The sequence below is a fragment of the Branchiostoma belcheri genome, unplaced genomic scaffold, assembly GCF_001625305.1.
Source record: "Branchiostoma belcheri isolate BF01 breed outbred unplaced genomic scaffold, Haploidv18h27 scaffold7, whole genome shotgun sequence".
Lineage (NCBI taxonomy): Eukaryota > Metazoa > Chordata > Leptocardii > Amphioxiformes > Branchiostomatidae > Branchiostoma > Branchiostoma belcheri.
The window spans coordinates 648,492-663,936 of NW_017804353.1; the positions used below are offsets into that span (position 1 = coordinate 648,492).

At 37.2% G+C, this 15,445-nt stretch overlaps 1 protein-coding gene across 8 annotated transcripts in view; it reads left to right on the top strand.

Annotated features, from left to right (window-relative positions):
* LOC109484487 (probable voltage-dependent N-type calcium channel subunit alpha-1B) overlaps positions 1 to 15,445 on the top strand; it is a 157,441-nt gene that overhangs the window by 83,345 nt on the left and 58,651 nt on the right. For 7 of the 8 annotated variants that reach the window (XM_019787757.1, XM_019787759.1, XM_019787761.1 and 4 more), the window contains exons 11-15: positions 5,512 to 5,627; positions 7,511 to 7,543; positions 12,370 to 12,417; positions 13,500 to 13,547; positions 15,012 to 15,209. In XM_019787757.1, the coding sequence (XP_019643316.1) occupies positions 5,512 to 5,627; positions 7,511 to 7,543; positions 12,370 to 12,417; positions 13,500 to 13,547; positions 15,012 to 15,209 (443 nt within the window). The remainder of the gene's footprint in view (positions 1 to 5,511; positions 5,628 to 7,510; positions 7,544 to 12,369; positions 12,418 to 13,499; positions 13,548 to 15,011; positions 15,210 to 15,445) is intronic. The other variant, XM_019787760.1, reaches the window with a different exon arrangement.

Below are 15,445 nucleotides of genomic sequence, written 5' to 3' on the forward strand. Positions count from 1 at the left end.
CTCTTTTCTCTTCTCATATCTTCTTTTCTCTTCTCTTTTCATCTCTACTCATCTCTTCTTTATGTATTATATCATCTCTTCTCTTCTTTATAAGTAATATCTTCTCTTTTCTCTTCTCTCTCTTCTCTTGTGGCCTTCTTGTATATTGTAAATGAAGAATTCTTTTTTCTTCAGATGTTTATATGCAACTATAGATAGAGGTCAAATTTGTGTGCACCATTTGAAGTGAGGACAGGGCCAAGGCAAATTGTTGTAGCCCTCTACTCTGAATGATTCTTTTTCTTCAGATGTACACAACTACATATTGTCAGAAGTAAAATTTGTGAGCACTGTTTGAAGTGAGGACAGGGCCAAGGCAAATTTAGTTGTTGTAGATATCCCATAAAACCACATGACAGACGATCTATGTCAGTGAAAGGAGGTTACAGGGTCGTTGACCTGCAGTTCCTGCCAATTTTGTAGATAGCTCGTAATTCGAGGCCAGCGACCTCCTTGCGAAAACAGATGGCAGTTCTTCTACGCGTACTTTAGGAGGCCGGTAACAAATGATCAGCATTAAAACAACACAATTACAGCACATCGACTTTCCATCGTGTGATCTATCAATAGAAAGATAAACATGTCAGGTTTTTGGACATACGTGCAATTTTCTTCACAAAGGTCAAGCAGAGTCATGAGAATGCAAATTTTACTTTATTTGGAGATGGAGTTGAAAAATTGTGCAATTTTTTCTGTGCTTGTTATTTTGACAAGTATACAAATTTCAATACAGATGAAAACACAAATTTGACATAAATAAACACATTTGATAAAAAAAAATTTAAAAAAAACACACAAATTTGACAATATGACGTCATGGCCTTTTTAAAAAACTTTCTTGATATATCAGCTATGATTGTTCATTTCAAAGTAAAGCCTAGAAATAAGCTCTATATTTATTAGAATTTTCAAGTTTTATGCAACTCAAAGAAGCACTAAAAGCAGCTTGATGTGTCCATAGTACGTTTACTTTATTCAAAGAATGATGCATATTATGTTTTGCCATTACGGTCCATTCCAAGTAATTAATGAACAGAAAACCAATCAATTCAGCAGTAATCCAGACTAGATTTGGGGGTTATCACATTAAGATTAACCTCCAGACTATGAATATTAATGTCCTTAGGCTAAGGAAAAAAATGTTGTGTTTCCTGTTTCCCGACTGACCCAGAAAAAACTGCTGACCCTAGCCTTCTTTTTGGGTGGATCCCTGAAAGGGACATTAATTTTTCAAGCTGATTACCATTTTCTAGCTCCATGATCTGACACAGGCGATGAAACCTTCTACATTTGGTTTTTCCAACATTGACATGGAAAAATATAAGTGTCCTCATGCAAGTTTTACTGTGTTAAACTAAGTTTATCACTAGAGATGGCCAAAGTCTATTAAAAAAAAAAGAAAGATAAAAAGAAAATCCCTACCTACCAGCCTTAATTTTTTCAGGACTGAAACAAGAAACACATTGTTTTCCTATGCCTTAAGACATTTTGTCCTGCCTACATGTATATAGATTTTTCTGCTGAGGCTTTTATGGGTGTAATTATGCATACTTTCATTTAACGCAGGAAAGCTGGTGTAAATCTGTTGGGAATACATTGATTTTTCTTTCATTTTGAGATAATTAGTACATGGTAAGGAATATACATATTTAACAATAATAGTAATAATTAACAATAATCACTGAAGAAATGGCTGAAAAACACCCAACCAACCAAACAAATCAATCTGTCTTAAAGGAGTACTAACCTCCAGAAGGAGGTGCTATATTTCAACACTTTACAAACATGCGCCGCGCAACTCGTACAAGCGAAATTATGTAAAAAGTCGACTAGTTATGTATTCATTGCAGCATGATGTATCGGAAAACAGCACTTCCTTCTGGAGGTTAGTACTCCTTTAAAATTTGTATACTTTTTGCTAGCAGATGTTCTCTTCTTTTCTTTTTGCTGCAACTTTTTTTGGAAAAAATCCAAGAAAGAACATTTATTACATTCACGTAGCTTTAGGGCCTCCAATATTTCATCTTTTATAATAATCTTTCCTCTTAGTTTTTTGCCATATCTTTTTTGGAGGAGATCCAAGAACGAACATTTTATTACACTGGTATAGCTTCAGGGGCCTACGATCCCTGTTGCCTTCAAGTACATTGGACCATGTGACTCAGAGTCAGGTATATTACTTCATCAGTTCATAAAAATGATCATTTATAGTCAACATTTCCAGCGAGCTTTACCCTAAGGAGTTTTATGGTTAATCATTTAATTGCAATACATTGTAAATCCCATGCCGTTAGTAGCACATTTGGGGCCTGTGTGTAACTATGCATGCAAGTCCCAATGGAGCTTGCACATTAAACAATATGATACTTACATCGTATATATGTACCTTGAGCTCTGCAAAGATGACAGAAGTCTGCACTGACTTGATTTTATGGAGGACATCCACGTGTGCTCACTTTTTGTCCATTTAAAGGTTTGCAACCACAATTTGTTCCTCTAGGTACATTGTACTTGATGAGTGATAGAGGTCTGAGTGAGTGAGTGAGTGAGTGAGTGAGTGAGTGAGTGAGTGAGTGAGTGAGTGAGTGAGTGAGTGAGTGAGTGAGTGAGTGAGTGAGTGAGTGAGCGAGCGAGCGAGCGAGTGAGAGAGAGAGAGAAAGGGAGAGAAAGGGAGAGAGAGACAGAGAGAGAGAGAGAAAGGAAAAGGAGAATATGCCAGAGAAAGTGAAGCAGGGCTCAAATTACCACTTGTTTGTTTGTTTGTTTGTTTAAGGAACCCACAAAAGGAGACAATACAACCACTACTCTTCCTAGAGTCCTCTTACATATGTTGTTAAATCCAAACATTTTATTATTAAATGCATTCACTTCCACCCAAAAACATTGCCTTATATTACTAACATTTGCTATCTAGTAATAACAATAATACAGTAAACCACTTGCTTGCACCACCAACAAGTCTTCCAAAATTAAAAGCCAGAAAACATTTACTATATTTCATGAGGAAACTGAAAACATTTTCATAGGTTTTCCCTGAAAACATTTTTGTAGGTTTCACGAGAACTTAAGAACCTTAAGTGCCCATGTCTGCGAGGAATGTTAAGTAACTGTCTAGTCAGTCCATTAAGCCTGTCCTCACAGCCCTCCGCACAGGTCGTGACAAATGACTCGGGTCCAGCAAATACGTCTTCCCCGCTCCCAGGCCCCGCAGCTTCCAAATGAATCCCCGTTGGTGGAGAAGGCTGACACATTGGGTCCATCAGTGATGTAACAAATGTGCAGGACTTTGTCCTATTACCATGGCTTGAAATACAGGGTGCATGTGCACCTTAGTGCACCCAACATTGGAGCTGTGCACCCAATTTTGCACCAGAGCACCCAAATATTTTCATAGATTTATGTCTGTAAACTAAGGTGTTGAAATATTCTTAACATCTAAGTGTCAGGAAAATAATGAAATCATTGTTGTACAATTGTAGTACTTTTCTTTAGAAATGGAACACAATTTTTTTTTGCTGACGTTCTTCTTATTGCGTTCTATACGGTGCCCCCCCCAAAAAAAAATTTTGTGCACCCAATTTTTAGGTTGGGTGCACCAGTGCACATATTTCCAAAAGTGAATTTCGAGCCCTGAATTGTAACAAATGTGCAGGACTTGTCCTATTCCTCATCCACCCATTTACGTAAATGACTCTGTCCATGGTGCTGATTTTGCAGCTGTATGCATCAACTGGTCTGTCTGCAGCCTTCGATAACAGTTTTCAGTCTGAAACCTGTGGAATGGGTGATAAGAGTGCTTTAGCCAGGAAACTGGAGAAATTCATACTCTAGTAAATCTACAAAAAAATTATTTTTGTGCTTTATAACCGAGAGGAACGAAAAAGAAACTACATGACATGAAATAAAACCTGTGGAATAGGTGATAAGGGTGCTTTAGCTATTAAAATGTTGAAATTCATATCCTTGTAACTCTAACAAAAATTATTTTTGTGCTTTATAACCAAGAGGGACAAAAAACAAACTACATGACGCGAAATAAAACCTGTGGAATAGGTGATAAGGGTGCTTTAGCTATTAAAATGTTGAAATTCATATCCTAGTAACTCTAACAAAAATTATTTTGTGCTTTATAACCAAGAGGGACAAAAAGAAACTACATCACATGAAATTAAACCTGTGGAATAGGTGATAAGGAATCCGATGCTTTAGCTCGAAAAATCGTGAAATTTGTACTCTACCAAAATTATTTTAATTTGTGTTACATGATCAAGAGGGACAAAAAGAAACTACAATGTACATCACATGTAACACTTACTAAAAAAAGTAATATCCACTAAATATAACTTAAACCTCATAGTTCATGTCTTGCATACTTTCTGCTATGAATAGCTGCTTATATTTCTATTCATGTGGTATGAGGAGCCCATTTTAATTATTCATTATGAAATGTCCCAGATCCTAATTCTTTGTACATGTATGGCATGTTTTGGTAGTCTTCTTGAATATATAAATGCCCTAGTTACATCCACTTTAGGCCACACCAATTTAATTTGTTGGTTCTTGGATTTTTTCAGAAAAAATATGAAGCGACAGGGCGAAATAAAATAAAAAATAAAAACAGGTCTAGGCATCCTATCATAGCCCCAAATGCTAAGATAGGAGCCAAGAAGTCAACACAAAAGGCTGGGTTAATGTTTAAACAATGAATTTTGAACTTTTAATCAAACCACTGCATTGATAGATGGATTTAAACTGTAATAACTAGGAGAAAGGACTTTCCTCAACTGTTGGAAGCAAAATATGAGCATATTTGAGTTGATTCAGAACCAGAATTTTTTTTTTTTTTGCAAATCAGGAAAAAATGAAGAGGCGAATCCGAGAACCAACAAATTAAATTGGTGTGGCCTTAGGACATGATCGTGTGTATGAATGTTGCTGTGCTTCATAATCACAATATAATGTCTGTAATTAACCTCCATTAATTAATCATTTTAAAATGATAATAGGTATATGGTAAAGCAGGTTAGGCCCAGAATGTAATGCTTATGAATAAATATAAGCTCTACCTTGTTTTTTTAATACAACTGTTACTGTAACTGTTACAATAATTTTGCAGCCTTACATTGCAGTCATTTTATTCTTGATGAATAATCATTGTATATAGAAAGCTATGATCCCACCTCTTTCATGCAGTTTAGCTGCAGAACGTCTAGGTTCAAGAATAGTGTTTAACCTTTTATTGTTGAGCTGCTGAATCATTCTTGATAAATTTTAATGTGTATCATGCCCCAATTCAGCCATGTAAGGCTGTAATGGTATGTGTGTTGTGAATAATAAATAGACCAGTAATTAAAAAAAAAATTTTCCATTTATAATGTACTAGTACTAATCACATCCAGGTATCGAAGTATTGTTTTGAGTGGCTCATTTGTGAGTCTAAAAACACTAATTTCTTTTTTTTTTATTTTCCAGCATGTTTGCCAAGGAGAGAGAACGAGTAGAAAACAGGAGGGAATTTTTGAAGATGAGACGCCAGGCCCAGATAGAAAAGGAGCTGAACGGATACTTGGAGTGGATCTGCAAAGCCGGTATGTCCCTCTCTACCCCTGCTGATGTGTCTGTCTTGCGCTGCATTCAGTTCACAATTAGGCCACACCAATTTAATTAGTTGGTTCTCAGATTTTTTTCAGAAAATATATGAAGCAACAGGGCGAAAAATAAAAATAAAAACAGGTCTTAGGCGTCCTATTATAGCCCTAAATGCTACAATAGGAGCCATGAAGTCAACACAAAATTTGGATTAATGAATGAATGAAAGACCTTTAATATTTAACAATGAATTGTGAACTTTTGATCAAACCACTGCATTGATAGATGAAAAAACTGTGACAACTAGGAAGAAAAGGTCTTTCCTCAACTGTTGAGGGCAAAATATGAGCATATTTGAGTTGATTCAGAGCCAGAATCTTTTTTTTTTTTGAATCAGAAAAAAATGAAGAGCCGAAAACCTTGAACCAACAAATTAAATTGGTGTGGCCAAAGACACAGCAGTCCCATTTGCATGTAAATTGTGCAGCACTCATCATTTGTGACTTATAAAGTGCTTTGTAGATGTGGGCTTAGATCATTTACCTCCGTACTTGCAGTCCTGTGTTTTAGCATCGATTGTGGCATGATCTTGTTGACCTCATTCATTATGAAGCCGTTGCACATTGTTGCGCATGTGATGTCCCGAAGTGTGGGGCATGAGTAGCCCTGGAATGCTTGACATGCTTTGCACAATCCCTAGAATATTAAAAGGCTTAGTGTTTGACTGTACACCTGCGTATACATTGTAACATCTGTGTCCATAATATCACCAGGGTCCATAATATCACCACCTTGAGAAACAGTGTGCTTAAAGATATTTTTACTGCGACATACTTTTGGTATGCACTCCTTCACACATCAAATGATTGTACATACCTAGGGTATGTTGCAGTAAAAATACCTTTAAGCACACTATTTCTCAAGGTGGCGATATTATGGACCCTGGTGATATTATGGACACAGATGTTATGTAATGTTTTAAGTTTTATTTCATCTTGATTCACAAAAGTAGACGTATATTTCAGTTACTGTTAAAGATATTTTGGTTGATATTTTTTTGATAACAAATACATTTTGGATAGTTAGCAATCTCTTTACTTTTAACTATTCTATTAATAAGCATATCAAATGTAGCATTGGTTATATCTTTTCATATGTTTAATATCAATCGCTTGAGCTTTAAGTGTCATAACTTTTCTTTCATTGGGAAAAATAGATTGTTTCTTTTTCATTGTATAATCAGAGAAAAAATTTTCTTTCTTTCTTTTTCCTGCATCTGAAAATTTGCATGTTGATATGTAGAGCTGTACTGTGCTTGTGTCTTGCATCTTGTTCATATACTAGATGTTTCGATTTGCTGTATCTAATTGCCTCTCTATAAACATGTGGCCCTTCCTATCCAACACTAGATGTCATTGTGTACAATGTAGGTTCAAGAAAGAAACCCTGAGGTACACCATGTTCTGGTGAACATACATTTGTACATGGCCTCTTTAGGGTAAATTCATAGCACTACAAATATGTCTTCCCTGCATGCATGACTAATGTTCTACAGAAACATTGTTTCAACAATTAATTTGAAACACAGTGAAATCTCCCTTTCCCTGAACTACTGCAAAAAAAAAAATCACTGCAAAAATCTCACAATTTACAGTATCTGATCTGAAACCACCAAAACACAAAAATAAAAAACCTTCCTTTGTCAGGAAAAAAATCATAATAAAACTGCCTCGCTGTGTGCCTGCAAAGCTTGTATGTTACATCAAGGGGCAGTTCTACCAGCTACATGTATACAGATACAGATCATATTGAACTGGAATGGCCACATGTTGTGGGGTTGTGGAGGGTTCTCAAAGATGTCTGTGTGTCTCTTTCTCTACAGAGGAGGTGATTCTTGCTGAAGCTGCCCAGCGTGGTTAGTCTGTCCTTTCTGTCTTTCCAAACTTCCCTGCACTGAACTTTTAAACTTTCCTTTAGGCCACACCAATTAATGATGTTTACCGAAGGAAAACGTATTGTTTTTGCTCTGTTTCTTCTTCCGTTCCAAACACTGACCTCTGATCTGGTCAATGACATGAACCAGACCATCCGTTACCATGGTAACTGGTGTTGGGTTACATAATGTTGCAATTTTCTAGTAGGAGGGAATTAGACTCCTGTCACCATATATGTGAATGTGTTTGAGTAAGAATTAACAGAGCAGACCGAATGCAAACTCAAGGTAAATGTTATGCATTTGCTTTGCAAATGTTACCTTTCTAGTTTGATTTGTTGGTTCTTGGATTTCTTCAGGAAAAATATAAAGCAACGGGGCAAAAGAAAGGCCTAGGCATCCTAAGATAGATCCAATTGCTATGATAGGAGCCATGGAGTCAACATGCTAGGCTGAATTCTAATTCAAACATTGAATTTTTAACTTTTAATCAAAGCACTGCACTGTTAGTGGGAACACCGTTACAGTAACAACTCATTCCTTTTTTGCAAATCAGAAAAAAGTGAAGCAGGCAAATCTGAGAACCAATCTATTAAATTGGTGTGGCCTTACTATTACATTCTGCTTGCCTTTCAACAATATGAATCTCAAACTTATAAATGTGTAAAACTTGAACTTCAGAAGTTATCATGGAAAATCAGGCCCTAACATTAGCTAAGGACAGTGCTTACTTTGCATATCCCTACATCAACCTTGTTCATAAGCATATACATCCCTTGGCTAGTTTTACAGAGATAGCAGGTGAGATTCGGGCGCCATTTTCCGTAGGCATGAATGTATGTACTAAGGCCGATAAGCCCATCGAAGGACCTTTTGGCTCCTTTGTTTCCTCAGGGATTTTATGGTAATTGGTGGTCCTTGGTACAACGGGTTTACGTCAGGTCATACTCTAATCCTACCTCGTAAATGCCAGTATCTGATGGTGGGGGAGTTTTCCAAGGGTATCTGATGTGTGCATGCTTTGAATTTCAGATATTTAAGGCCACACCAATTTAATTTCTTGGTTAACGGATTCGCCCGCTTCATTTTTTTCTGATTTGCAAAAAAAATAAAAATTCAAAATCAACTGCAAAATGCTCATATTTTGCCCTGAACAGATGGAAACAGTCCTTTTATTCCTAGTTGTTAAAGTTATTCCATCTTTCAATGCAGTGGTATCATTAAAAGTTCAAAATTCATTGTTTGAACCAGCCTGGTGTGTTGACTTCATGGCTCCTATTGTACCATTTTGGGCCATAATAGGATGCCTAGGCCTGTTTTTATTTTTATTGTTTTTTCGCCCGCCCGCTCCATTATTTTTCTAGAAAAATCCGTTGACCAAGAAATTAAATTGGTGTGGCCTTAAGGGCTTGTCTTACAGAGTTACAGCTAGCTGAATGATATATTTAATCTTCTCCGTCCATGTCCAAACTACAAACTAAAGACTTCCGTCTAACAGTTTTACTCCTATTTTCTCGTTCGTTTATTTCGATATCCTTTAGTCCATGACGACTAGTCTTCCAGGATTCAAAACATATAAACATATGAACATACTGACACATACATGAACATACATAATCATCACAAATTATATACAGGTTAAACAAAATCATGACTTAATATATACAACTTAACTTATGTACAACTGGTGGATGGCCTTTTTGAATTGATGCAGACTGGCCAGTGTTTTGATACTGGGTGGCAGGGTGTTCCATAGATTAATGGCGCGGTAGAGAAATGACGACTCAACCTATGTTCTGTCAACCTTAAACCACATGTTGGAATGTAGGAGTGTCGGTGAAAGCAAAACAGAGATTTTTTTTAGTGCGTTCCAAAAAGAAATGTTGCAGGAACAGACGTTTATGCTGGTGTGAGAGGTTAGGCTGAAAGCACAGTAAGACGTATCTGTTTCTAGTATGTTAAATCCCAACTGGAAGCCCTGCAAACCAACACAAAGCCAGACATGGTGTGAAGAATGTCTATCTGTCTGAGGAGAGTGTCTGGCCTACGTGAGCAGAATAAGACTCCCCTGATTCCGGAGACCCTCCCGGCATAATTGCTGTGCTTCCTGTAAGGCCAAAGCGAGTGAATTTTATGGATGACATCAGCGCGCGCATTAATTTTTGCCTGATTTTGGGAAAAAAAAACAAGAAATTTTGTTGCCTTCTGACAGTGGTCAACATGGTGAAAATGGGCAAAGATGTCTGTTGCCATGCCGGAAGGTGCATGGCAGATAAATATGAAGAGAGGAGAGAAGAAAAGGCTCTGATTTAATGTTTTGTTTCTAACTTTGATGCAGTGATATGTGATGCTGGCTGTGTAGTATGTGATGTTCCCACTGAATCAAAACCATTTGTACAATGATTGAGTCAAATTTAAAAATGTAGGAACCTTGTTTTTTCGGCCCGTCTTGTTTTTTTTCCCCGCTCGCATTAGATTTGGAGTCTGCGGCGGATGTCATCCATAAAATTTACTTGCTGTGGCCTAATGTTAATGCACAGACTCCGTGTGGGGCTATTGTGCCAGAACAGACGGGACGCCGAAAAACTCAGGAACTGATTCGATGAATCCCCTGATGTGGATTTATCATACGTGTACACTGTGTTATCAGGGACATTTGGGTATAAAACAGTTGTGTAGGGCAGAGGGTAGGACAGAAAATTTACACCGTAGATTCTGAAATTGTCACAGAATATTTCATTGAAAAGGAGGTCTTATTAGATGGTCAAAATGCACCTTTCTCTATTAATATGAGGATTAAATTTTAAGTAATAGCAGACCTGTGAAGAATATGCAAAGGCAATATGAAAGGATGATTTGTAAAGTTTACCTCCAATGCAAGTTCAATTTGGAGAAAATATTGCTTGCTTGAGACATTGAAAGAATGAGACCATCCCTTGTGGCATTATGAAAATTGATGCACTTTCTGATATTTCAACTTTATCCAGGCAAAGGAACAGCTTTTATTTCATTATATCAAGGCCCCTGCTGCGATATAACTGTTTTTCATGAAGTAACCCATTCATGATTTGATGCACAAAAGTCCTCATCAATATGTGTAATGTCATTTAGATGGGGCCATTGGAGGTCATTTTAATTCAGTTACGACAATCCTTGCTATAAAATTGCTTGAACCAGGCTGGGGTGAACAAACTTATTCAAAAGGGAAATGCTGACCCTTGGCTGGCTGCCACAAATGTTGTGTTCTAATGTATGGATAGACTTTGTCCTTCTGTGGTATGTATTGATTGTTTGAGGCCCAACAGACCAACTACCTACTACATGGTTCAGGGATGAGCGGGGCTACATGTATATTAAGTGCACTCAAAATTGAAGGGTTAGAAGGTTGATTATTTTGATGAGTACTTATTTGTTATGATAATTATCCTTTTGCCATGACTCATATTAAGCAACACACAATCTTTGGGTTGAAATTACATGTATGGCAAGTAGGAAACTATATACATGTATTGGGCCTAAATTACTACTGTAACTATATATACATTTAACTTCTTCACATACATAAACCTACTAAAATATTTGGGTGCATCCACAGAAAATAATTGGGTGCACAGCCCCAAATTTGGGTGCACTAAGGTGCACATGCACCCAGTATTTTGAGCCCTGGACTATATCCTTATAGCACTAAATCAGAGTGTAATAGAGTAAGACACACCATGCATACATGTGCAAAATCTAACAAAGTCATAAACACTAGAATTGTGTTTTATGCTCAGATAATAAAATCTGAAATAACACACACATTGTGAATGCACCTGCACTTCATACATGTGTGCACTATACAATCTGTGATTGACTTTTATGACCTCAAAGCAAGATAATTTCAGATAAAGGGATGAGACATCAATATTTTATGGCAGACAAAGTCTGTTTTTATGGGACCTTTATGATGGCTAATCGAAAAAGGGTGGCCCAAAAGTGAAATTACCTGTTCAAAATTAGCCTCCGTAGCAGGCTTATAGAACTGGGGGTTTGGTGGTCTTTGGCTATTTTCTGATTAGCCCAGTTCTAAAAAACGGGGGCAATTCAACCAGGCCGGCTATGTTGTCTATATGCAATCGGAAAATAGCACATAAAAGCGCCCAAAGACCTGATGAAGACCCCCAAAACCCCCAGTTTTTGGCATGCTATGGAGACTACGTTAAGATCTGTAATCTGTCCTGGCATACACAGGATGTCCAGATCATTTAACCCTGATGTCACCTTAACTCTCTACTCAGCAGTGACATTTATGTACATAGATGGAAAACAGTTAACCATCACATTCAGTGGGCTCGTTTCCATGTTGTATTTAGTAACTGGAAACTGGTTAGGATTTGATAGATTAGTACCTTGTATGGTTTAACAGCCAGGAATTTCTGGCTCTGATTCTCTCCAACGATTGCCTCCAAGCAGAATAGTCTTGTCCAGTCCCCATTGAAATGTTCAGTCCTTTACTTCCTGCAATGTTTGGGGAATCAAATATTTCTCACTCAGAGGCAGTGTACTGAGTCTACTGCTGAATTCTTGTCTGAACCGTTACCTTGTCATTACAAGGACTATTTGGCAATCAAAACTTTGCTTATATGATGTATTTTATGTCAATATTCACTTTTTCTATATCATATAAATGGACTATTCTGTAGGGAAGCAAGCAACGGAGTAAACAAAGCTAGAATAGGATGGGTATATAGGGCTTAAGTACTGCCATTGCTGTAGGGAGTTTTCTCACACACTGACTGATACAATTCTGATTTTTCGTGTTTCAGAGGAGGTAATATTAGCAGAAGACAAAGAAGCTGAGCAAAAGAGGAAAGGTAGGTCATCTTTGGCAGAAATACTTTTAGTGAAATGACAGTTAAACCCTTAATTTTGTTAAAAAAATGACATAACATCCATGTCCATAACATCACCAGGGTCCATAATATCGCCACCTTGAGAAAAAGTGTGCCTAAAGATATTTTTACTGCAACATACCCTAGGTATGTACATTTGAGGTGTGCAGGAGTGCATACCAAAATTAAAAATATCTTAAAGCACACTTTTTCTCAAGGTGGCGATATTATGGACCCTGGTGATATTATGGACACGGATGTTACATTATGAACTGCAGTTATAAAGAGATCAAATTTTCAGCAACCACTGTCAAGATCAATTGCTTACGTCACGTATCAGTAAAGTTTTGTGTGATTAAGGTCATGTGTTTGTAAACGGTAACTCTCGCGAGATCACGTTGTGAAGTGATTGGTCAACATTAATTATCCTGATGAAGGTGACAGTGGTCGCTGAAAATTTGATCTCTTTGTAAACTGTGTATTGGAATAAAGTTCAATGTTTTACTATGATTTACTACCAACACAGATGAACTTTCATGATATTATGAACTGCATTCACCAGTGGAATACTTCGATCACAGTCTAAGAGAAATAACACTAAGAAATGAAGTTTGCAACTGTTGAATACAGACTGGGCATTGGTTTATACACAATTTGGGGAAAAGTTACAGTTGGGTAAAAATATATATAATCTGTTGTTGTATCAACACTTCTCCTGCTGGCATTTTTTACACAATATTTTTCAAACATTTCATGTCTTAATCCAGTCAAAGACCCTTGATTTTTTTTTTTTTTTTGCCCTGCGGTGGTGTAGTTACTTCTGCATTCGTTGCATTTTGCTGCGATGCATTGCACGAGAAATACCCCCAAACCGTACCTACATTATTTTGTACATGTACCGTATACAGGGTGCTATATGGATGGTACTGTATGTGCAAAACAACAATTGTTGGGCTCCGCAGGACTAGGGTTTTAAGTTACACTTTGTCTGAGTCACTGTGAAGTCTGGCCTATATAATTATATATATTCTAATGCTTCATATCTCCCTGTTTTTCTTTAACAGCCCAACAGCGCAAAAAAGGGAAGAAGGGCACATCCCAAGAGGGAGATGGTAATATGCATTTCTTTGTACATTTCTCTACACAAAATCTAACAAAATATAAGGAAAATACTAGCAAAAGGATGATTATGATCAAATATCGATTATCGCATTTCTCCATACATTTCTCTACACAAACTCTTACAACATAAGGAAACAGAACAATTATTATCGAATATCAAATCTATTTCAGCACTTTAAACCCAAAACTTTGTTAACAGGAGTAAGCAGCAAGACATTGTTACCTTGTATACATGTAGATATATTTAGTAAATGGAATTGTGCTGTTAAGGACAGAGCCAATATGATGATAACACATGACCAACTGTAGCAGAGATTTTCATTGGGAATTTGATATGCATCCAGGCTGGATATACCAATATTTTCTGTTCTCATCTGTAATCCTTTGACAATGACTACAGGATTGTTTGAAATAAAGGCACAAAAGGATGGTTTATTCCAGTTTTATGCAACAAATCCTTCATAAAGCAAACTGGGAATTGTGAAATCCTTTTCATGTGCAAATTTGGTGCAATTTATCAGCCACGAAGACCTGTTTTCCAACAGTATCTGGCAATGGGACTTTGGCAAAGGTCCAGTGTATTCAGTTTGCATTACCTTCTCTATCATTTTGTCTGATGGATACTCTTAAAATTGCACAAGGCAAAAGTTTGGCTCTCCCTCAAATTTTACCACCAAAATAACTGGATACAGGAGGTTTTTTTTTACACAACCAAAATTTCTCACCTAAGTGCTGACGTTTCAGTGTCTATCAGACACCTTCCTCAGAGCTTTTTGATTGAAGTTCTGCTTCTCAATGCTATATGTAGCCGATGTAGGTGGCACTTTTGCGACGAAAACACAAACTCCTGTATCCTATACTTTTCCAACCTGATGAAACTATTTTCGGAACCAAAATAACTTTATTTTTTTAGCACGCTAGAGAACATTTTTGAAAACATTCATTCCTTATTAGAGGCTAAATTGTTGTTGCTGTTTTTTTGCTCCATCAAAACAGGCTTCTCCCACAAGAAATAGGATGATTTTGGCTCTCCCTCAAGTTTTGCAACCAAAATAACTTTTATCTTTTTAGCACTCTAAGAGCATTTTTGCAAACATTCATGAGGCTAAATGCTTGTCGCTGTTTTTTCACTCCACCAAAACAGGCTTCTCCCACAAGAAAGAGGATGATTTTGGCTCTCTCTCAAGTTTTGCAACCAACATAACCATTATCTTTTCAGCACCCTAAGAGCATTTTTGCAAACATTCAATCCTTATTAGAGGCTAAATTCTTGTTGCTGTTTTTTTTGCTCCATCAAAACAGGCTTCTCACACAAGAAACTTACTCACTCAAGCTTTGCAACCAAAATAACTTACTACTAATTTTAACTTTTCAGCACCCTCTAGAGCATTTTTACAAACATTCATGTCAGAGGCTAAATGCTTGTTGCTTTTTTTTTCACTCCATCAAAACAGGCTTCTCCCACAAGAAAGAGGATGAAGGTGGTGCCTGTCCGAGTTGGAAGGTTTTCGAGAAGAGAATCAGATATGGCATAAGGCGCATTGTGAAGACCCAGGTGTTCTACTGGGGTGTGATCTGCCTCGTATTCCTCAACACTATCTGCACTGCCATGGTTCATCACGGACAGGACCCCCTTCTCACATCCTTCCTAGGTCAGTCTTATTTGTTACGTTTTATAATACCGAAGAAAAACATATTGTTTTTGCTCTGTTTCTTCCTCTTCTTCTTCTCCAAACAGTGACCTCTGACCTGACCAATCACATGATTTGTTGACGTCTGTCACCATGGTGACTGGTGTTGGGTTACATAATGTTGCAATTTCATGGTCTGCTCTGCTCCTGTCACCATATACTAGTAGTACATGTACAAAATGTATGTGAATGTGTTG